Raw genomic sequence first — 25,680 nt, forward strand, 5'->3', positions numbered from 1 at the left:
GTTTTTCACTAGAGTGCTGTGGTGAAATTTTTAACATTACGAAACTTTGCTCTAGCGGTCTCTTCTTATTTTTTAAGCGCGTTTATAACCATTTCGTTTCTTAAAGTTTTGTACGGGCTGGTTTGAAATTTATTTTTATTCAGTAATCTTTTCAAAGTAAGTCAGTATCAAACCTTATTTATAATGACCATGAAGACGGAGACGTAACGTTGGTTAACGCTTAGCAAGAAAATTAAGTCTACCTTGATTTGAGCGTACATTTTCAAGCTTGTTTTGTGTTATGTGTAATTTTCTTAATTATTCATTTCATAGGTTAATAAATTACAGGTGAAATAGTCAAATTTATAACCGACAGATCGGCTTCGTCAATAGGTACTAAAATACAAAAAACTGGTATTTACAAAACACTTTCTTAATTTGTTTTGCTGTCATGAGATAATTCTGTGGTTTTTGTAATTTTTATTTATTTGGTACTTTTGTATAGAAAACAACCGATACGGATACATAAAAAGTGTTTGCTTAGTTGACTGCTTTATTTTATGCCATGCCGTCACTGAGTCCGATGAGTTGAGAAGTAGAGCTTGTGAGATTAATAAGTAAAAAACTCTTTATAACTTCTAACAAAAATAGGTCATGAGACTCTGTACTTTGCGAAACTCGATCTTGAGTTTGTTTATAATTAACGCTTGATACACCCGCACGGGAATAATTCAACGGCTTATGCACCCTCGATAATATGAGATGAAGTTTCTTTAGACGCCGGGGCGGGCGCGGTGCGGGGCGTCGCGGACGTCGTGGGGCGGAGCCACCGAGCACCGCTCAGTCGGTGGGCAGCCGCCGTCCGCGCCACACGGAGGCCGTCAACGTGACACCCGCCGTCATGCCACGCGACTCGCGATGTCGATGCGAACGCGCGAACATTTATGACGCGTACTCCGTCGCATCCTTTTAAATGGCAAAGCCAATGTCAATGCATCTACGCAAACCGTATACAAACGTAAAATGCCAATAATACAAACTGTCGCGAAAAGACTCGATCGCCGAACTTTTAATCAAATTATAGTGTACGTGTGCGTGTTATTCTATTGCCATGTTGTCGAAAGGAGTACCGCGGCCGAAATGCCGCACGACTGCGCTTATCGCAGCCCCGAGACGGAAGCGTCGGAAAATGCTGTACTTTTCTGCAAAATCCGAACGATAAGCAGTTTGGACCACCTGTTACAGAACATCAGCGAAGCGCATTTCGACGACGTAATTTCATTGCACGTACAGTGCAGTGAGATTTTATTCTTCGAAAGTACACTCACTGCTCAAACGGAGAAAACATCAGGCAAGCACGCGAATCTAGCAAAGCTTCGAGATCTCGTCATTGATAAGTGCAAGATACGTCAGGTACCGGCACATGCTTTCGAGAATTTCAAAGACCTGAAACGTTTGCATGTGACGACCCGGAACAGCGAGTGGTCCGCCATGACAATGGAAATAAATGAACAAGCCTTTGCCGGATTGAATGAGCTAATTGAACTCGATTTAAGTGACAACAACATTTGGAGCACTAAAACGGATACGTTTTGTTCATTGTATAGCTTAAAGACGTTAAATTTAACTAAGAATCACTTGCAAAATTTAAAGACAATTGGTTTTGCTGATTCATTAAGAGAGCAAAACTTGAGCGTGAAAAGTTGTAATTTAGTAATAGAGATACTAGATTTATCATATAACGACTTGATTGTTGTAACCGACTACAGTTTGTCAAAGTTACGATCCTTGACAAAATTATTGTTACAAAACAATGCTATCTCTACTCTGGAGGACGGTGCCTTTGGGGGGCTGCTCAGCCTACAGGTTTTGAATTTATCTAGTAATTTTATGAATTCTGTTCCGCCTGATTTGTTTTCCGATACCACATCGCTGCAAGTTATTGACCTAAGTAACAACACTCTTAATGTTTTACATCCTGGACTATTTCGTGGATTAAACCAGCTGCAAGTGTTAGATCTTTCTCAGAATGAACTTACTAGTCAGTGGATAAATAAGGGTACATTTGTAGGGTTACTACGTATGGTAATTTTGAATCTTTCTAACAATAGGTTATCTAAGGTAGACCGTTACACGTTTAAAGATTTGAATAGCCTACAGAAATTAAATTTGGAGCACAATGATATAACTTCGATTGAGGAGCACGCTTTTGTGGAGTTAAGAAATTTACATTCGCTTACACTTTCAAACAACAAACTAGCGCATATTCATCCTCACCTGTTTACAGATTTGCACGTGTTACATGAACTGTTTATTGATAATAATAAGATAAAACACACAGATGATAACGCATTTGATAATATGACTACAATTGAAGATTTAGGTTTGAGTGATAATTTTTTATCATCGATACCAGGTTCTATTCGTAAATTACGGTCTCTGAAATCATTGGACATCGGCAATAACAATATAACCCATTTAAATCGAGAAAACTTTCGTGGTTTGTCCGAACTTTACGGTTTACGTCTTGTTGATAACAAAGTTACATATTTGAATGAGGACACTTTTGAGCATTTGCCTCAATTGCAAGTGCTTAATTTAGGATCAAACAAGATAAAACATGTCGCAAAGGGTTGTTTTCGAGTAAATATCAATCTAAAACTATTGCGAATGGATGGAAACGAAATCACAAACTTTGATGGAATATTTAGCACTCTAAATACTCTAGTGTGGCTCAACATGTCGGCAAACAAAATCAAAGCGTTTGATTTCAGAAGTTTTCCCAGTAGTTTGGAATGGCTTGATTTACATCAAAATCATATAGAAAACTTTATTAATGACAATATGTACTCACATGTTAACATTAAAATGCTAGACTTGAGCTATAACAATGTAACTCAACTTACCGTAAGTTCAATACCGAATTCTGTTGAAAAGCTTTATTTGAACGACAATAATATAAAACAAATTCAAGTTGGTACGTTTTCTAAGCTGAAAAGACTATCAACGGTGACGTTAAATAATAACAAACTGGTTCAGCTTGACATGAATGCTTTCAGGTTAGATCAAATAGATGAAAATACAGACTTGCCCGAGTTCTTTATAAGCGGAAACCCATTTGTTTGCGACTGTTCAATGGAGTGGATTCAACGCATTAATTATTTAAGCCACAGTCGACAATACCCACGTGTGTTAGATTTAGATAAAGCGACGTGCGCTCTAGTTCACTCGCGTGCTAAACAGAAAAAGATGATAATAGACATGTCACCGTCTGACTTTCTATGTCCGTACGAGAGTCATTGTTTTGCTCTATGTCATTGTTGTGACTACGTCGCATGCGACTGCGAAATGATTTGTCCGAATAACTGTAGATGCTATCACGACATCACTTGGAATGCGAATGTGGTAGATTGTTCTAACGCGGGCTATACAGAAGTTCCAGAACGAATTCCGATGGACGCCACAGAAATATATTTAGATGGAAATCACATCAGTCATCTAGGAAATCACGTGTTTATTGGAAAGAAAAAACTTCAAGTGCTGTACTTGAACAATACAAAGTTGAAAGAAGTCAATAACGAAACTTTTAAAGGCGTCCCATCATTGAGAGTTTTGCATTTAGAGAACAATAAATTAGTCGAGTTAAAAGGGGACGAATTCGTACATCTTAATAATTTAAATGAGTTGTATTTGGACCATAATGCCATTGTTCAAGTTGCAAATAATACTTTCTCATCACTTAAGTCGCTGTCAGTGTTGAAAATTGATGATAATAAGTTAGTGAACTTCTTCCCTTGGAAATTGTTAGCATCGTCTTCCAAAAGTTTAGCTCATGTGTCTATCGAGGGTAACCAGTATTCTTGTGATTGTAAAAGTATAGCTGAGTTAGACTCATGGTTAAGGAGAGATCCTGGCGATCCTGAAAAAATGTTATGTATAGATTCTGTGGGAAAGCCTACAAAAATAACAATAGCTTCTGTATTAAGCCATTGTAAAGAGTATATGGGGTCAATAGGTGACCCAACTGTATCTAAAGATGAAATTGTCTCGAAGTCCATGTTTCTTCCCGATAATTATTTTGCAGTAATTTGTGGTGTAATTATTATAATTGTAGTAGTTTGTCTTATAGGTGCTATATTCTATGCTTTTCGGTATGAAGTCAGCGACTGGTTCTACACCAAATACGGTGTCCCACTGTTCAAAGAACAGTCTTGTCCTAATGTTGACCATGTACTGGAAGGAAATCCAAATCACATGTATGATTATTACGTGATATGCAATACCAAAGATGCAAACTTCGTATACCTAAATATAATGTCTGAAATAGAATTTAGAAAGATGTCCTCTAAAAAGATATCCACTAATGAATCTTCGCTAAATATATTAACTTTGGATAATTTTTCAAAATCACCAAAATTATCGAAACGCCTTCTGATTATTCTAACGACAAATTTTATTTGCAATGACCTTTGCGACATACATTTCAAAAACATGTTTTACAGTTACTTAAAATCTTTAAATCGTAGCGACATAAACAAAGTGATATTTATTAAAATACTAGACAACAACCAAATAAACGACGAACTTTGTTTTGTCTTAGATAAGTTCAAAAATATATCGTGGCACGACCCTCGTTTCTGGGACAGATTTATTTCTTTGCTGAATTCAACTGATACTATTATAACTGTCAAAGGTTCTGAAAAGAGTGTGTTCAAGAAGTCGTTACGACAGACACCGACGCTAAGATATACAACAATGCCGGTATCGAATGATAGTTGCTCAAAGCAGAATTTCACGAATTCCTTGCAGTATTGCAAAAGGAACGACGGTGAATCGTCACAGACTGAGAGCTCTCCTTCGTCTGATAATAATACATACGGAGAAGGCAACAATTCGAACAATAGCTATATGTCTATCGACAACAGAACGTGTTCTCGATTTAATTATGACCTGAGGCTGTCCCCTAGCAGTGGTCACGTATATTCTAGGGTAGATGATATTTCTCCCACTGTTCCTCGTTCTATAGCCGGAAGTGTATCTACGAAAGGACGCACATACTTTGTTTAGTCCTTGTTAGTATTCCATCGTCGTATTTGTTTGATAATAACATTAATTTTCTGCACTAATTGCTTGCACATTTAAGATAATCCACAGTATTAGTACCGTACTTTGTTATAAATAAATTTGTAAATATTATGTACTTAAAGATACTGTCAATTTTCACATACGTAATGTAAGACATGTTGAACGACCTAAGTACGAATAATATTTTAACGAAACAATATTTTGTACAAATATCGTATGGAAATGTTGAGTCTGATTACAAGAACATTTTTCAAATTATAAAAAAAAATAGTAGATGTATAAACATAGTATATAAAAGCTGTGAAAAAATCACAAAGCAGTCACTGTAAAACAACACCAAATAGTGTAAGATAAAGTAATTTCCATATTCACAATAGGTTAAGGGCATAATTTCAAAATTAATAATATAATTTCGAATTTCTAAGACATTTAATTACACATTTAATATAAGAAAGTATTTAAGCACGCTTATGTAGTTTATATTTCAAGTCAATTTTTTAAGTTTTGTATGTTTATACGAATCCATCGTAATGGCATAATATATTCTATAAACAATTTGAAACTTATCAAATATTTTTATTTATAAATTTCGTTCTTTCCATAAGAGACAACTTTATAAAAAGCTATTCTGTAACTGCGTAGGTAACATTTCACATTGGAATCTTTCTATAAACCTATTTCAATACATTTCATTGACTTACTTTTAAAACATAAAATACGAAATAATAAATGTGCTTGCTAATATATATTGCAATGTATAAATGAAAACTATGTTTGCAGTGTTACCCCTCATTGGCTGATATTAATAAATGTATTGCTTCTGTACCTATATAAAATTATGTATTTAAGCTAAATCGTGATATTAGATATAATAATTTAACTTAAAAATAAATGTAATTTTTGGATTGTATCATAATAAAAATTATTGTTTTGTATAAAATGTACAAAGATATCTTGAAATCGTAATAAAATTATACTGACGTTTTGATACTTAATGTTGCTTTTATTTGAACGAATTTTCATCAAAGTATTACAAATTACCCTCTTAAAGAATATTTTGTTGATAAAATATCAAGAACCGAAATATTTTCTTGAGAAGAAATGAACGAGATGAAAATTAATAACTTAGTTTAACGGAGATAATCATTTTTCTTCTAATTTCGTTCAGAATAATTAATGAAAGGCGCTTTACACAAGAAATATTTTAATTAACGAAAAGAGGCTTATTTCTATTTAATATAAATTTTCATTTAATTATTGGAATAGTTAATAGTTTTTTACCCGTATAAACAAACTGAAATTGAAAACCTAAAGATAACAAAATGATCAAACAAATTTGAAATGGTTTCTTTGGCGTCGATGCCTTCTTGGGTAATTGTTGTAACAACTAAAATATGTTTTCAGCAGTTTCAATCTAAAATACACAAATATTTTAGTTGTCACGAATTTACATTTATCAAAGCTGTTAAGAATATCCAATAGTTATATATAATTGTTGTTATTCTTATAGTTACATTCATTTTCAGTCATATTGTGTTCCTGGCTTTAGAAAAAGAAACTATCCTAAGTAATGGTTGAAGGTATGCACCTTGGAAATACCTAATTAGTCAGACATCGTAATAAACTAAATAATTTATCTGAACTTCAAGTAATACTTATAGAGTAGTTAGAACCTCTCTCTGATATGAATGATTAAAAATTAAGAGGCAAAAAATTCAAAATAAAACAGTTACATTTTTACTTACAATTACAAAACTTTTTTCCTAATACACTACCCTAATACTACGTAATTGCTGATTACTCTTCAAAAAATATAGAACAAAATACAACAATTCTAATAAAATTAAATATACTCTGTGTTTTGCGTTCCTTGAAATGAGTGAAATATAATCTACCTATTCCGATCTCCATTCATTAACAATGTGACTTAATTTATGCTCTATCAATAAACAAAGAAAATACCAGCACCAGTAAAACATATTTTCGTACAAGATTGGTATAATTGGAAGAGGTTCCTTTAGGCCAGTGGTCAGCAAACCTTTCGGCAATAAAAATTGCACTAAAAAATAAATAAGACGGGCTACACTTGTTTATAAAATTATGAAATAGTGAATATTAGACGTATTAGCAAGCAAAAAATACCCAAATAATTCCTAAATTCATTGTTTATTATTTTACAGTAATAATTAATTTATTTGAGTAATATCTAGTTCAAGTTTGAAAGAATGAATCAAAGTTTAATGGGATTTTTTTGTGACTGTATTTGTCGAGAAAATCGTTGATTAATTTGTTATTAAATTCAACACAGACTTAAGACTGAATATGACATATTATTATGTACTATTCTTAAGTGAGACGAGAACAATGTTTATTTTTTCTGTAATAAAAAAAACAGGCATCCAATTTTATATTTAATTTTAAGAATATTATTTTATGAACGGAGTTTCAAAACTATCATTAGATTAGATGGAGTGCACTGCGGTAAGATGCGTATAGCAAACAAGGGTGGCGCGGCATGACAGTTAGTCGTTTTTTCAGAACACTAGACTTAAGGTGGTTTCCCACTGGCGAGGCGAGACGAGGCGAGACGAGGATTGAAATTGCTTTGACAAAATTTCAACTCTCTCCTAGCCCATCTTCGGTGGAAATGGTCTGAAGTGACGAGGATGGGCGAGACGAGAATTTAAAATTTGTTAATGTAATATTGAGCCGTATTGCTGCCTACATAGAGTATTATACTTTTTAACGGAACCACGATTTCTCGCGTGGTAAGCGATACGTGGTAAGAGTTAGTATAGGATGAGCTAGACATCCTCCGGGTTGGAACTGTTCCCACCACTGTTTTTATTTACTAGTCAAACTTTTGTCAATGTTGCCATTTGTATAATTGTACCGAAAAAAATTCAATATCAGTCTTTCCAATATTGAAAATATTTAATTTCCAAACTTCAGTTGACCTCTGTAATTACTACAGGAAGCGACAAACAATAACGGCATACAATTTCTAAACAGTCTATATAACATACACAAGTCAAAGTCTAAATTAATCTCCGAACAATTAATTACGTACCATTATCTATTTACAACCGACAATGCACTTGTGTACTCTCTAATTGGTTGATTGTAATGTCAATAAAGATAGGCGATAAGCTGGAGATGCTCTATCGATTTATTAGTGCAATCATCTTAGACTGTGTGGGTAAATTATGTAGGAAAATATGGACAATGGACACTTTAGGTAGTAAACCTCTTGCCAACAAACTTTATTTTACACTCTTTTGCAAAAAAACCGGGCGCCTAAGAAAGTAAGCTATTACTTTCACTGCCATCTGCAGTTCATTTGATAATTTAAGTAGCTAGTATGCTCAGAATCTTCTGAATGAATATATATTCAGCAATTTTTTTCTATAAATTTCGACAAAATCAACAAGAGAATATCGTCTACGTTTAAGCCGCCAATAGAATACTACTCATCAAGTAAAATAAAAATTAAAAGAGTTTTTTAATAGTATAACGGAATAATGGTAAAAATGTTGTAATGAGTGTGTCCTCCTCTTGTCATAATCACAGCTTGTATTCTTCTGGGTATGCTTTCGCGGATCTTACAATGGTAGAATAACATAAAATCATCAATCAAACGAAATAACTCATCAAAAATTATCTAATAGTGAGTCCATATTACGAACTTTCAACAATTTTCGCCGTTTTGTGTAGTGACGAGTAGTTTTCTTGTAGAGGGGTTTTATGTCTTAAATTTGAATTTGGAACGAATGTTTTTATAAAATTGGAGATACTACCAAGGCAGTGACATATTTAAATTAATAAAACCTATTTCGTATAGTAAATAGATCAGAGATGGAAAAAATCAAAGGTGCTCGTTTTTTTTTTGCAAATGAGTTTAGTTACCTTATAGTCTTCGAGGCCTGCGCGATAAGACTTGAACTACAGATCGAGTTATGTTATGATACAGCGTAGTCGCAGGTTGTAGTCCTGTCGAATCGAAGGTATTTTTCTTTGTTTTCGATGTTTGTAGGTATTAATAATTATAACAAACTATGGTGGAGCTATTTCCCAAAAAATATATAAATAATTAGTGAAATTCATTAAAAAAAAAATCAAACTAACCAATTCCATGGCTTAAAATTATTAAACTTATATTATTGTCACTCAATTTTTATTCAAATTTGTTTAATGGTTTTCAAATCAACAAACAATTAGAAGGTCTAGCTCACGAATATTGCCAACATTTGAAAAGATTTAAATTCCTAATATCGTAAATGATATGCTGGACCGTGGAACATAAGATCTCATGTCTCCTGTGCCTATAATTGCTCTGTCTTCCCTACAATACCGAACACAGCAATACAGATGTGTACATAGTGGTACCTAACTAGGTGGGTTTCACTTTAAATAATTGGTTTTGCTTAAATTTCTTACTGGATTCTTAATGTAAATAACAAAGCTAGTTTTCAACAAAAGTGTTTCTGTTTTTGTTCTGTATACATTGGAAATAAACAATGTTTTCTCAGATCTAATCGTTGAGTATAAATTTTCTACCCAGGGGGTCTACTCTCGATCTCCGTCCGACATCCGTCCGAAATAATTACTGCCAAATAAGCAATACCTGACCAAATGAAAAGACGCGTGATGCGAATGAAGCTTCGTACTTGATACTTGTCTTTTAATTTTGTCGAATATTACTTATTTGACAGTAATTGTTTCGGACGTATGTCGGACGGAGATCGAGGGTAGACCCCTAGGACACAGAACTACAGACATGTCCAATGTTATACCGGATTTCATACCAAAGATATAATAAATATTTATTTGATTGAATGTACATTATTCTTACTACTGAATTGAAATGATTTTGTAAAAATGGCTCCAGAAGTTTGTTATTATTATTGATACAAGTACTTTATTATTATTATTTGAATTGTTACTAATTTGATTTTACTATTATTATATTACGAACCACACTAAGAAAAATTTCATTCGACCTGACTAAACTCGAACCAGCCACTGTTGCCACACCTAGGCCACTGATATGACATGATAACATAGTGAATATTTCAGATATTTGAAGTTGTTATAGCGTAAAAAATATTGCCAAAAAGCAGGAAAGCTATATAATTATAAAATGAAATATGCACACAATAAATATAAATAAAAAAATATTGGACAATATAACATACTTTGCTCTGATTTACTTTGGTAAATAACTAAAGCACTTGTGTTATGGAAATAGGAAACAACGCGACAATATACATAAGTTAGTTAAGTTAGTAAGGATCGAAAGGCAGACCTCGGAGAACATAAAATCGGTGGCAAGCCATTTGTCAACCGAGGCGCCAAACAAATAGTATATTAACAAAGAAGTAAGTAGTGACTTAAAATTAACTGTTTTCTGAGAAAGTTCCTATTGGACTAACAATTCTAATTAATTGGTTTTCTCAAGTTTTATTTTTAGAAGAATTTGACGCAAATAAGAATGCTCCCGTGAGAATATAAACTACTTAAATACACTTACTAACTTAATGTTACAAATGTAGGATACGTAGGCACTTAGATTTACGATGTTGATATTGGGTGTCAACTTTGCCACCCAGAATTAAAACTATTAACTATGTCCACATATTTAAAACAAAGATGACCAGTACATAGGAAATGAAACTATTTTTTTCGGATCAAAATAGCATATATTTGTTTTTTCAAATAAACCAATGTTTCTGGCCCTTTGTAGGTCCCATGGTCACGGGTGACTGAGATAGTAAAGTCGTCAACCAATTATGTCTATTGTTAATGCATACCTACCACCCTATTTTTCACTGTTGTTACAAAAGTTATTAATTCATCTTATTGCTTTTTCTTTTCCCTGAGGACATTCCAATATACTCTATATTGTTTAACAATTTTTTTATTGTAACAATTTAAATTATTTATCAATTTCATTTTGTTGTTAATTATTAATTGTAATTGTAATAAATTGAAACATTAAAAAAATAGAATAGAATTGAATAGAATAGAATAGAAAAATAGACGAAATATCATAGATTTCTCATAGATGGCGCTACGGCCAAAAAGTCGTTGAAAAACTAAATATAAAGATATGACGCAAGCACATAGAAAAATTCGTGAGGTCCGCTGGTTCGTTCCGTGGCTTGTTGTGTTGGGACACCAACACAACAAGCCACGTGCCAGACATGGCACGGCATGCTAGAAGAAGTAGGTTCGAATCCGGCCAGATCGAAGGATTTTTTTCTGAGTGGCCGATCTTTGTATTAATAATTACATATAACAAAGTAGTGGAGTAATTTCACATAAAAATAATTGAATATAAATTCAATATAAAAATTGAAATAGGAAATTATTTTCCTATTTCAATTTTTATATAAAAAAAATTAAATTAAAAATAAGGTAATTAATTAACGAATTTTGTAGCAATAGTGAAAAATGGCGTGGTTTGCATTAATATCTGATTGATGACTTTACTATCTCAGTGACCCGTGATCATGGAACATGTAAAGGGCCCCATACATTAGTTTGTTTGAAAAACCAAATATCTCTTTAATATAGGTTATAGGCTGCACTAGGTTCCTTCGCGTTTGGATACCACTTTCCACTTAACATCAGGTGGAGTGGAGTCATTTGCCTGTCAGGTATAAAAAAAAAAAAAAAAAAAATATATACAAAAAATATACCATTTATAAAAATAATACCATTTTCGTAAACTTTATAGAGTACGTATAATTTAAATTCTTATTCGAATTAATAATGTAACAGCTGATTCTGACTTTGGTTTGAATCGTTTCTTTTTTATTAAGTAAAATAATATAAATTGAATAGTCTGACATTTTTGTCGTAAAATAAATGCCAATTACCTTTCCAAATATACAAGATACCGTAAATACAATCTTTTATTAGCAAACTTTTTCAGGGCAAAAAAGATTGCGAAGCTGATCACTCTACTTCGTACTCATTCAAAATTAATCAAAGTTAAGATATCATATATTAAGATATCTTTTTTGCTTATAAATAAACATTGTGATTCTTATTAGACTCATTGTTGATCCTATTTTAAACCAAACCTCTTCTTAAAAGAAAACGGCTAAAGATAAAATGTATCCTTATACTTAAACAGTACATAAATAATTTGTTTACATTTGCATTTCTGCTTTTACGACTACTAAACAAATTCAGAGTTTCCACAAGAGACTCTTAAACTTGGTATTATGGTCTTGAAAGTCATAAAAATAACAGGTTTACGGTTACAGTCCAAGTTAAAACAATTCACAAAGCTATACTAGCGGTTGGAGAAATCCTACAAGGTTTGGCAATACACGCGTCGTTTACTTTCATGTTGACAAAAAAGACAATCAAATCCTATTCTAAAATATGGAACAGATTTGATTGTGTCTTTTTTTTACTATCGAGGTTTTTTGTGTCTAAAATACTATTATACGTTTGCTATTTTATTGGTTTCTTGCGTTTTGTGTCTCGTATGAATACTATGTCATATGTTCATTCTGTGGTGGTTTGGTGATAAACATTTTTTGTAAACAGTATTTATTTATATCAGATTGTACAAATCAAAATATCTTTGAGGGATTTCATGAAATGTGTTTTTTCGTCCAGGGAAATACGGCCACCTTACCTAAGTTTGACGCCCAACAGTAATGTTGGCATTACTGCGTTCAAGTTTTGAAGGGTGAGAGTGCTGGTGAAATTACAGGCACATGGGACTTGTCGACTTATGTCTTTGAGTAACCGGTGCAATGGCAGTGTCCCTAGGATCTATGCGATTTAAAACTCTGAGTCGCACTGCAAATGTTATGGATAGGTGTGTCGCTTACCACCTGACACACGACTTGTTTGTCCCGTCACTAGGAATTATAAAAAATAAAAACAAAATTCGCATGCAGTGGCAGTGTCACTCAGATCTTTGCGATTTAAATCTCTGAGTGGCACTATAAGTGCTATGGAGAGGCGTGTCACTTACCACCCTACTTGTTTATTGTCCCGTGACTTCATGTCAAAAAAAATTACAATTTCTATTTATTTATTGACCTTGTTACAAGAAAATGTCACATTGAGCAAGTTAAAATATTATAAAAAATTAAATAACTAAGAATATCATTAAATGAAATAAATTAAAACAAAAAACAATTACAATTGTCATTTAAAACGCTAAAATAATATAAAATAAAATGCATTAACATACCAAGAATATAATAAAATTCAGTGTTGTCTGCTTATGTCAAAGATAAATTATTGTAAAAATCCTTCAAATAGTTATAAAGATTGGTCTTACTTCAAAGACATTTCTAGGAATTCCTCAATTTTGTAAATTATGTTTTCTTCAAAAGTCGCTATATTTTAATTTTAAACTCGGATAAAGTCAAATTTGCTGTTGCTAGGTAATTTGTTATATTATAATATAATTTGATTTTATTATACAGCGCGTGTTTTTTGGCTTTAGTGCGAAATTGGTTTTGGCCTGGGTGTTCTAGATAGACAATTGAAATTATTTTTACTACCTTAGTACTCATAGTACTAATTATTTAATTTGGTAATTTCTTATATATATGTGTATATATATATACACACACACACACACGCAAGTACAGCAATTTGTATGAAAACCAAACGTGCCACATTTTTGTTCCCACTATGACATCACGAGAACTATTTAGGGATGGGAAACCTCCTTCCGCTCTAAATCGATTGATTGAACGGAATACGCGTAATACGTGTCCATTCAATCGATTCCGAATAGAATAATTTTTGTTCAAGTATTTGTTGATTACAAGTAGTTGTAATATTAATATATTAGAAAAACAATTAAGACTTGTAGTAGGTTCTTATTGGGGTGGCAGAGGGAAATCAGGTTTTCTCCAATATGGTGGTTTTATTACACAACATAAACAGCACATACTGTTCAGGAGGTACAGTGGGAAAGGACTCCCCCTAATCGGCACATAGTCGAGGACCTGTACACACGTTCCAGTAAGGAATCGGCTCAGAGTGCAACAACTTCGATCTGGCCGAAATATCATAGATTTCTCATAGATGGCGCTACGGCTAAAAAGTTGTCGAAAAACCAAATACCTTTGTATTTGGTTTTTCGTCGTATCTTTATACGACGCAAGCACATAGAAAAGTTCGTGAGGTCCGCTATTTCGTTCCGAGGCTTAGTTGGTACAGCATCTGGCACGGTTTGCTAGAAGACGTCGGTGCGAATCCGGCCCAATGGAAGAAATTTTTTTGAGTGTTCGATCTTTGTATTAATAATTATAACAGACTAGTAGAGTAATTTCAAATAAAAATAGTTAATCAATAAAAAATCAATTCAATAAAAATTTAATCTTTTATTTAGTTTCAGCTTGTTTCTACAGACTGTAGCACATCAAGATACACATTGACGGATTTTGTTCCATTGCACTAGAGGCGATATTCAAACAAAAGTGTATTGATGTGCTGCTGATTATACATATAAGCTACGTTTAAAGGTTCTTCCTTTTTTTAAATAAAATATATTGGAATGTATACGTGTATATAATGTAGATACACGCACGTGACTGTACCATAATAACAAAATGTTTACTTATTTTTTTCAAATAACGTTATTCAACAGATATTCAGTTACGTGATTAGGAATGTATCTATGTTACTAATAGTTCAATAGAGTTACCTAACAAATGTTTTAGCGGCCTAATTGTTTTCCTAACAGCATGGTCTATAGACTGTCAACACTGTGTTAACGTGAATTAATATTTGCCTCCTTAATCATAATATTATTGAGACATAATGCAATGATAATGCTTATGTCTATATTATTGAATATTCTACGCCATTTGGCTGTGTAAACTATGGAAAATTATTCAACTTATTTATAAGAATCATTTTGCGTCTGAATATAGTACAGTCAACAAAATTTATGAGGTATAATTGATTAATTTAAATACTAAACAAATGACGATGTAAACGTCTATTGATTTGTATATTCGACTGAAACATATAGACATAGGTAATGATTCATTGGGATATGTAGATATATCATGAAAAATGAATCACTGTCTAGTGTAAAAAGATTTTTTTATCATGTATTCGTAAATTGCGTTTACACTCCAGCAGTTTCTTTTTTAGTTATTTAATTATAAGTGTGCTAACAAAACTATGTTTAGAAACATTCAAATTGCTATGACATAGTACGAAAAATGACAGTGTTCGATGACACAAAACCATCCCCGGACCTAAGGCACATATTACACGTAATATATTTTATATTTAATAGCCGTAAAGCACCTCGTGAAAGAGTTCGTCCAGGAAAGTACTGCCACATTACCTATTTCTGCCGCCAATTGGTAATGTGAACATAACTGAGTTCAGATTTAGAAGAGGATGGCTGGTGAAATTACAGGTACATGGGATTTTTCAACTTATGTCTTGTGGCGTGGCAGTGCCCCTTAAATCTTTAAGTGGGACTACAACTGCTATGGGCAGGCGTGTCGCTTACCACCAGGCGTACGACTTGTTCGTCCCGTCACTTGGTATTATAAAAAAATTGTAATTCGTAGATAAACGCATTCGCAGCTTCCTTAAATTAGTATTACTACTTAAATAGCACAAGAGCAACCTTCGTTTCAGGAAAGATTGTCTGATTGTATACTAAATAGTGAACACGACAGACGCTTTGTCTTTTGCTCATGATTTTGTGTAGTCAAGGAGATTTCATAATCTTATTTCGTTAGCGAGTACTAGACTTAGAATGAGAATTTTATAAATCATTAGATTAGACGTATAATGTCTAATCTAAGATTGATACTAATAATGACTTATTAATTTATTAATAATTCATGAAATAGTTTGTTAAGATTTTAAGTTTAACTACGTGTTTAGTTTTAATTTTATGAACAGTGTCGGGAATGTATGAAAAGACTTAAACGTGTACAGAAGGTGAAAGAGGTTTCAGAGATATGTTTTACATGTTGCTCTTTTGGTTTTTTCAGTTATAATCCAGAACAAAATAATTGACAGTGGCTCTTAAATCTAATTTATCTACTGCAATCCCACCACGGTATTTTTATTGCTATTTTTGATATTTCATACACTAAAAAGGTACAATTTACATATATTTATCCTCCTAAGACATCTAGATACCCAGTGGTATATAAAATATAGAGCGCTAAATTTGAATGTGATATTTTCTTTATATTGTACACACGCCAGCACATCAAGCTACACATTGACGTATCTTGTTCCGTTGCACTGGAGGCGATTTTCGAAAAAAATGTGTAGTCGAATGATGTGTCGTTGTCCGTACACGTACGTAATTGAACAATTACCTCATCATAGGAATAATATTGTCTGGGTATGAGTCACTTCACATTATTATGTACATTTTGATTACACGGGGCCTTAGGAGGCTATACATAATCTTATGAAACTGTATTGTATACTCGCATACAGTTTGACGGCAGGATCGAAATAGTCTCGTGTCTAATTAAACTAAGTATGTCTAAACCAATGTTTCTAGTGCGAAAGACACTCTTAATACATTGTGTTAAGAGTGTCTTGTCAAAAATCGGTTGAAAGATGATCGTCAATTACTTTTATTCTTCATCCTGATTTTGTGACCACGTTGGTGTCCCACTGTGGTGTCACACGTAAGGAGGTCTCAGGTTCGAGTCGCGGTAGGACCAATTAGGGAAATTAACTATTCTAAATTAAACTTATTTTAAATATTTCTGATCTGTCTGTTCTGCGTAGAACCCCGAGTGAATTTTTTTGCTCTGGTGCTAATAATACAGGGATTTGTTAGAGATCAGGTAATTAGTGCAGTAGTTTGGTATATTATTATATTATTGACATTATAGAGTGGTTTCACGATATATTATCACGGGTTGATTGGCAGAAATAGTATAAGTTCGTTCCAGGAGTAACAACGTAGTCTTGAAAAATATACGTGAGTAGTCCTATTTGAGTACCTAGAGAGAATATTTCCATTAGATGCCTTAATCTACACTGTTTCCAATTCGTCATTCCCCTATAGGCTGCCAATTTTAATCGGATGACGTTCGATGCATTGAAACGCATAATTACGACTACTATTCGGAATCTCTCACGGGACCGAGTTCGTATTAGTTTTGACATTCGGCTTGATGGATGGTCCGCAATCTCTGGACGAATCTACTGAATGGACGCCCGTATATGTGATATTAACACCAACTTTTTTTACAATTGTCTACACTTCTATCTCACAGACAATAGGATTGAAATCTGACATTTTTGTTCGTATATAGTAAGTTGGGAAGAACGTAGATGGTGCGTCAGATACATATGTCAAATTGGGAGCAGGCCCAGTTTGACACACTAGACAGATAGTTGATTTCTGGATTGATTGCTACTTTTATGGTTTGCCGAATTTAATTTGACACTACGGTGTGGTGACTTGCACATTCAAATAAATCAAAAGTTTATCGTATATTCAATTATATAAGGTAAAAATATTAGGTATGCAATATAGATTGTAATTTCTATACAAAATTAAAATTTTGTTATACTTTGTTCCACAATTTTGTTAGCAAAAGTCCCATCACGAACTGAGAACTGCATACATGCAAAGATAACACTGAGAATAAAGCGTTATCATATGACATAACACAAATACACATTAAGCATAAAATAAAAAATATGACGATTGTTATAGCAGTGGAAGGGCGCTGACTCAGCATATGCCATAGTTTCCTAAGGCGATGATTTTCAGTCAGAACCAACGAGAGGGATTAAGTTATTTGAAAACAAAAATATAACGACTGTGTGTAAAGTTATACATTGAGAATAATAACATACATGGTAAAGTGTAAATAGTGCATCTAAAATAACCTATTTGATATGTAAGTGCATGAGGGAGTGTGAATAAATTACAGCTGTAGGAGTAAATTGTGACACATTTTAATGTTGTATAATGAATTTATTATATATACAATGTATACTCGTACATTTAATGTGAATAGATCAAAGCAACGACAAAATTGAGTATGGTTAACGGAGTACTTGGCTATTGAAATTACAGGCATATGGGACTTGTCAACTTATGTCTCAGGGTGACAGGCGCAGTGGCAGTGCCACTCAGATCTTTGCGATTTAAAACTTTGCAACTGTTATGAACAGGCGTGTAGCTTACCATCAGGCGCACGACTTGTTCGTCCCGTCTTTTGATATTATAAAAAAAACGTAATATACTAAAGATTCCGTTAAAGATAATTACCGTTAATGTTATTTTTGAGATTACATATTACTCTCCCACATGCGCTCATGTAGACAGTAGATCTATTGACTTTACAAAAAGACTATCCGAAAGGAAGTTTCATAAAGGAACAATGCGTAGATAACACGATGTTGCCACATCGCATAATGTCAACTTCCGTTACCATAAGAAGACGGCTTATGTGCCCTTGAATGGTGGATATTGTGCGATTCTATTCTTAAAAGCGAGCTTTGAAAATATTGTATTGTTGTCATGAATTGTACTTGGATTTGTGCTACAATATGGTAGATTTTGTTTTTGTACAGCAAATGCAATATTTACGTATTTTGTTACACTCTGAACAGTCCAGCTGTGGACTACTATTGGTTAATGACCATTGCTTAGCAGTGGAACACAGTACAGTAATATAGCACATACAGAAATGGATAAACGGTATCATCGAGTAACTAGAAATAGAGACGGATTAAGAGCCATGTATTCCTGGTAACTCGTCAGTGATACGTCACTTATAAATATCAACTCTCCTTTGCACTGAAATATAGACTGCGCAAACAACTGACCTGTGTGTACGTCTCCGTATATTCCAAAAGTATTCTGTAATAAAAAAAAATATTGTAATAAAGATAATATTTCTAACAATAGCGTGCTGTTCCATTCGGTGATATGGAGAAAAACAGCAAAACAAACGGAATCAAATTTCATCGGTAATTAAATATTAAATAACTATTAGGTCCATTATAGCAAAGCTCAAGTTAACTGGTCGATTTGAAGTGAAATAATTGACGACATTCATTGACGACACCCGTCAATTGTTTTCAATTCGGGCTGGCCAATCGGAGCGCAGTTGGCACAGTAATGATATGGCAGAATAGTTTTCAAACATATTAAATGACATTTCGTCTCTATTTCTGGTTATATACTCGACAGACGATATACACGTCAGTGTTCTTCATAAAAAGAGATGTTTTTAAATTTTTTCGATACTCGCAAAACTTGATAAAGGTACACAGTATGTTACTATTATTAATACAAAATATCAAAGAAATAGATGAATACTATGGTAGTAAAATAATATCATGATATTCAATATAAAAAACCGACCTCAAAAGTTCGTGGAATTATATCTATTTGCCAAGTTTTATTGAAATCGGTTGCCGCACTACCGAATTTAGAGTATCAATTAGGAGTATCGCGTAACATACATACAAAAAATACAGTCGAATTGAGAACGTCCTCCTTTTTTTGAAGTCGATTAATAAAAGATTATAATTAATAATAGCGACATCTTTGTCCATTATGCTACAATTTTGGTTTTGTAGGTAATCAGCTTTATACAATGTCCGAATGTATACGCGTGTACAAATGTGACCAATACTGACGAAATATTCGACTTTATCGAGAAATTGTTACCAACACATAACACAACACCGTTCGATCACAATTCTAAATTTGTTACATAACATTTGGTAACGTCTGGTAACTTCGACATTGATGTTGTAATTGAAACTCGAGTGTAAAATCCGATAGCATGCAGTGAAAAATAAAGGTTTAATTATATTGGATTTATGATGGTATTGGGTAATATATTTGGTTGGTGACTTATTGATGTGTTAAATTTACTTTTAGTAACACTTTCATCATTTGACGTTTGCTCTTTGAAATTAGTTATCATTTTCACAGTGAACAATAGAAACCATCATTAAATAAATAAATGGATTAGACAACACATATGTTGCTCTGATATTGTGTTATGGAAATCATAAACAATGACAGTACCACAAACTCCAGACCCGAAACAATATAGAAAACTAGTTTTCCACATTGCCCCAGCCGGAAATCGAACACGGGACCTTAGAGATCACGAAACGGACACCACGAAAATCATTATTCTGATTATAAGTTTTTTAAGAAATGAAACTATTTTTCCGGATTTAAATAGCGTATATTTGTTTTTTCAAACAAACCGACGTTTCGGGCCCTTTACAGGTCTCATAGTCACGGTTGACTGAGGTGGTACAGCTTCAACCAGTTATGTCTAATATTAATGCAAACCACCCTATTTTTTCACTATAGTTACAATAGTTATTAATTAAATACCCTCTTTTTAATTTTACAAAGAAAATGATCCAACTTACGCTACATTAAGTTTTACAAATTATTTTATTGAATGAATTTTTATTAAGTTCAATTTATTATTAATTAATAATAGAAATTGGAATAAACTAAAACATATTAATTAGTACTGCAGTTTTATGTCTGTTTGAGATTTTTCATTAGAGGAAATACTGGATCCCATATAATATAAGAATATAAGTTTTTTGTTTATTTCTTCCCCATTTAGTTGCTCCAATTAGATTTGGCATACTCAACTCAAATCAACTTGAGTTTTTTGCTCCTTCCATCTTCTTCAAACATGTGCACTTTTGTTATTTCTATCTCTTTCATTGGCTATCAGCCAACCAATGAAATGATCTCGCAATTTTAGAGTTTATTAGTCTAACCTATGACATCGAACTGTGTAGTTTGCAATTACGTGCTATCCTGATCGTGATTAAAACGAATACTATCATTTTCGTTTCGTTTTTGCTATAAGTTATGTTCAAACGTGTTGACACACTGAATAAAGTTTATATTACTTATAAGCTTGCATTGAAAACATATTCTTTTCACTGAATAAAAAAAAATTACTTACTTTACGAGAAAAAAAAATCATCAATAATCAAACTGCTACATTACAACCTAATTCTAGTTTTCAAAACAAACAATTAACTTTGCCTCATCTTTAAAAAAAAAACATCCTTGACATAACTAGTTAAACCATAATAAATCTGAATACGTACGGAACGACGGTTACAGTCACAAATTGCAGTTGTTACTACGTTCCAATTTCGATGCACAGTATAGTAATATAATAGGTAAGACATTTGGTTGTTCTTTTACGAATGACTGACTGGTCTTTAATCAATTATGACGACAATTTCAAGAGTAACATTTAAAAGAAAAATGTTTTGAATTTAGAAAGTGGTTTTCGGATGCTAAATTGTTTACTCTCAAGTACAAATTTATGTAACTGATAGAGAATACTTCATTGGGCTTTGGCAGAATTCAAACGTGGCCTACGTACTCTATATTCCTTCGTTGTTGAGTCATAGACGCATTTTATATTTTATTAATAATTTATATTTCCGATGTTTTTTATTCTTCTTATCGTATCGATGGCATATACAATACTACTTGTCATTGTGGTGAAAATTTGAAAATCGGGGTATGGTAATCGTTGATTATTGCCCAGGATGTGTCAGACATGTAACAAAGGATTGGCACCTCGTGCGGGAGGTTTTTATTGTAATTTTATAAAAAAGTTATTTAATTTTATATTAATATAAATAATTTAGATTATTTTTTTCTTAGCGGTACAAAGTAAAAATTTTTCTTATCGTTGCTTGTGGCAAAATATTGTTCTACATAAGAATTCATTACAAATGACTGATTTTTTTTTATAATACCAAGTGAGGAGGCGAACAAATCGTGCACCTGGTGGTATGTGACACGCCTATCCATAACAGTTGTAGTGCCACTCAGAGCTTTAAATCGCAATATTCCTAGGGACACTGCCATTGCACCGGTCACCCTGAGACATAAGTTGACAAGTCCCATGTGCCCGTAATTTCACCGGCACCCTTACTCTTCCAAACCGGAACGCAGTAATGCTCACATTACTGCTTGCCGGTAGAAATAAGCAAGTTGGCAGTACTTCCCTGGACGAACTCTTTCACAAGGAGGTCTACTGCTGCTTAGTGAATATTTAATTTTTACAGCCTAATGTCTTGTACACTTACTAACTTCAGACATAGCCATTATATTCGAGGTACTTTATTATCGAAATCAGATAGACGATCTGCAGTAAAAAACTTAGAATTATGACTAAAAGTCAGTATTAGCTCGTATTTTAGACGTTAATAGCACTGTTTATTGCTTAGTAGTAAATGTACTGTGACTCAAGAAATTGAACAATACAACCGCCGGTAACAGAACTCTTGCGATTGACAATTGGTACGATGCAGAATATTATTAATACTACTTTGCTCCTTCATATTCGCTTACAGTTAAGTTTGCAAGATTTGATATAAGAGATCAGTAAAGGGCTCGGCAGAATGCATTGCACTGCGGGGCGAAATTTTTTTATTGTCATTAAAAAATAAAATTAAAAATCTTAAAGTGCCCACAATTTAAATAAATATTCCAGTAAGAACAGAGTTATAAATCATGTTGTAAATTGTTTACATTGTGTACAAATTCACATTGTTCAAATAAAATATTTTATAAAACGTATATTATGGCGTCAATTTGGAATGTTATATAGTTTTTATGACTTTCGTGGTTATTCACTAAATGATTATCACTAATATCAGGTTTTTTGCCACAGTCTGACTTCTTTTTATTTTCCCGATATTTCGGAACCGTTGCACGCTCCATGGTCACGGGATGACTGGACGGCGGCAGATGACAGCTTTAAGAGCAGACACATCTGTCTACCCTCTTGCACTGTCGACGACTACCTTCATCGCGATTTGTTGTGGCGTTACTATTGTCACTCACTTTTTTCACACAAACCACACTCACTGTATCCACACGCGAAACTGAACTCGAGGTTGTTTTTGTTTTTATCCGCTCACGCGATTCATGCGTCTTTGGAAGCATACCACACCTAGAGGTGCCGGTGATGATTTTATACCGATTCATCGGATATCGAAGTTATAACAGGTAAAAGAACTAATATTAATTGTTGTTTCTGTAACTACTCTAGCAAACCATAAAGTTTTTAATGCCTGGGTCTGTCATTTAAAAAAAATAAACAACTTCAAAAATACGTCACGACAATCGTGTGTGTTATTGTTTGGGATGGTGATTTTGGTATTTGTTTATTGAAAACATACCGTAAGTAGCATTTTTTCAGTTTACCCTGAATATAAATGTTTATAAACTATAATTTAAGGAGTAATTTCATGGTAAACGTTAGAACCACTTAAACGGAATATTATCATATTTACCCAAGTACACCAAAAATTTCGTTAGTGCTTTTTAAGTGCAGGATTTGCGGTGTATTACTGCATTTTATTTGAGATGTTTTTGTTGGTATTACGGAGGGTATTTATTTAGCAATGCAGAATAATAATAATTGTTATTAAAAACTTGTATTTAAACTGAATCCTTTTCAAATTTGCGAAACCAAATAGCCGCCATTTTGCGGTAGGATGAGCGCATCTTTACGTGTTAAAATAATTATAACTTTTACATATAAAAAATGTAAAAATTTCGATAAAATTTGTAAAAGAAAAAATATGTAATAACTATTATATAATATAGTAACTATTCTAAATTCTAAATTGTTCCCTTCCGAACAAAACCTAACAAAATCCGGTCACAAGTTCCACATGCATTTATCGATCTAACTTGTACGAAATATGAAATGACATCCCTCAAGAAACGCGATACACATAGCCACCCACAGGATCGATCTGGGTATCGCTTTACAGGAAACCGACGTTGCAACAATTGCACTATTCATCGCAACGAAAAGTAATTTTGAATAAATCGGAATAAAACGTAGTCACTAATTTCTACTCTAAGTCTTTGCAATAAGAGTACATTTTAATACAGGCAGAAGTAATGCTAGCTGTCATAATTTGAAAAAAAAGAATTTGGGGTTATTCAAAAAAGAAACATTTCCGGAAAAAAGAATAACCACAGAAATGACATTTGACGATCGGAGATTTAGAAACGATTAGTAACTATCATTGTGTAAAAACAGTTTTATTGTTGCACTTTTAAGGAAATATAAGTCGATAAGTATTATTGTATTCCTTCCAAAATCGAAATTATTTATGAGTGTGGATAATATGCACGTGTACAACGTAGTTTTTCTTTCGAATATATAAAAAATAAAAACAATATGTTTACAGAAAATATTTTAGTATCTATGTAAAAATCCTTGCTTTGTACAATGTTGTTAGTAACTGAAAGTTCTTTTGGTATGTTTCAATATTAGTTCTATTTTTGACGACTTCGGTGGCTCAGCAGTTTGCACTGTGAATGTTGGATAAGGAGGTCCCGGGTTCGATTCCCGATAGGACCAATTTGGGAAGTGAACTATCTAAATTGGTCCTGGTCTGGGTGTTCTGCAAAGTGCCCCAGAGTGAATTCCGTTGCTCTAGTACTTATAGTACTTACAGTACAGTAGTTTGCAACAAGGCAGTTAGTGTTGTTGTCTGGCTAATGACATCATAATATCATTTTTTGCTAGATAAGCTGTGAAGACAGAAACTGCCTGGTTGTTTTTATTGTAGTTGACCGTTATGCAAACAATGAAACTCTCAATTTTACGTAAAGATATCACAGATGGAATAAAAAAAAAAGAAAAATCCACCGTTGGAAATTATACGAAATTGTCTATTAATACTTTACAATTTTTCGTCCTACCTAATGAACCTTAAAATTTGTCAAAACCGAAATTTGAAAGGCAAACAGCTAAAATTAAATTACAATTTGTAGTCGGCAAAAAACTTCACTAATCACGTAGTAGTTACAAAAAGGAAACGAGCAAGAACGTTTCTACGAATAGGGTAAGGTTTTATTTTTTTAAATTACCGTTATTAGGCACCGTAAAAGTAATCATGATCATAATTTTTTAAAGTTAAGCTTTTCATCGCTGATGCTTATTTGTTTGTTTGATTGGTTGAGTTGTTAAAAATAGGTCGGGACTTATAAACTGCAATAATTATCAAAGTGTAATGAGTAGGTACACAAACAAGTTCAAAAAGCTATTTTTGTTTAAGGACAAGAAATCCAACAAGACTATAGGTTAATAACAGTGAGGTCTTTGTGAAAAAGTTCGTTCAGGGAAGTATTGCCAAATTACCTATTTTTGCCTATGTGAGCATTACAGCGTTCGGATTTTGAAGGGTGAGGGTGATGGTGATGGTGAAATTACAGGCACATGGGACTTGTCAATTTTTGTCTGAGAGTGACAAGCGCGGTGGCAGTACCCTTCAGATGTTTGCGTTTTAAAGGTCTGAGCGACAGTGATTATTATGAACAGGCGTGTCGGTTACCACCAGGTGCACGTTTTGTTCGTCCCGTCAAATGGTATCATAAAAAAACGACCAATCCTACATTAAAAAAACCATCATCACCTAAAAATTTAGATTAGATTTAGTTTTGCTGAATGAGGAAAATAATTTAAACTAACATTTAAAAAACTATCTTTACATTGCTTGTGCGTCACGAAGTAGTCGACTTTAATCCCAAGCATTACTTGTCAAATAAATAAAAATCATAATCTTGTT

At 33.2% G+C, this 25,680-nt stretch overlaps 1 protein-coding gene across 1 annotated transcript; it reads left to right on the forward strand.

Moving 5' to 3' along the window:
• Positions 1 to 836: 836 nt before the first annotated feature.
• On the forward strand, positions 837 to 5,244 carry LOC113229414 (toll-like receptor 6). Its single transcript, XM_026462989.1, has one exon. The coding sequence runs from the start codon at positions 1,003 to 1,005 to the stop codon at positions 5,044 to 5,046; it is 4,044 nt and encodes a 1,347-aa protein (XP_026318774.1). The 5' UTR covers positions 837 to 1,002; the 3' UTR covers positions 5,047 to 5,244.
• The last annotated feature ends 20,436 nt before the right edge of the window (positions 5,245 to 25,680 follow it).

This window comes from Hyposmocoma kahamanoa, unplaced genomic scaffold (assembly GCF_003589595.1).
Source record: "Hyposmocoma kahamanoa isolate Upper Pololo Valley unplaced genomic scaffold, ASM358959v1 62, whole genome shotgun sequence".
NCBI classification, from domain to species: Eukaryota; Metazoa; Arthropoda; class Insecta; order Lepidoptera; family Cosmopterigidae; genus Hyposmocoma; species Hyposmocoma kahamanoa.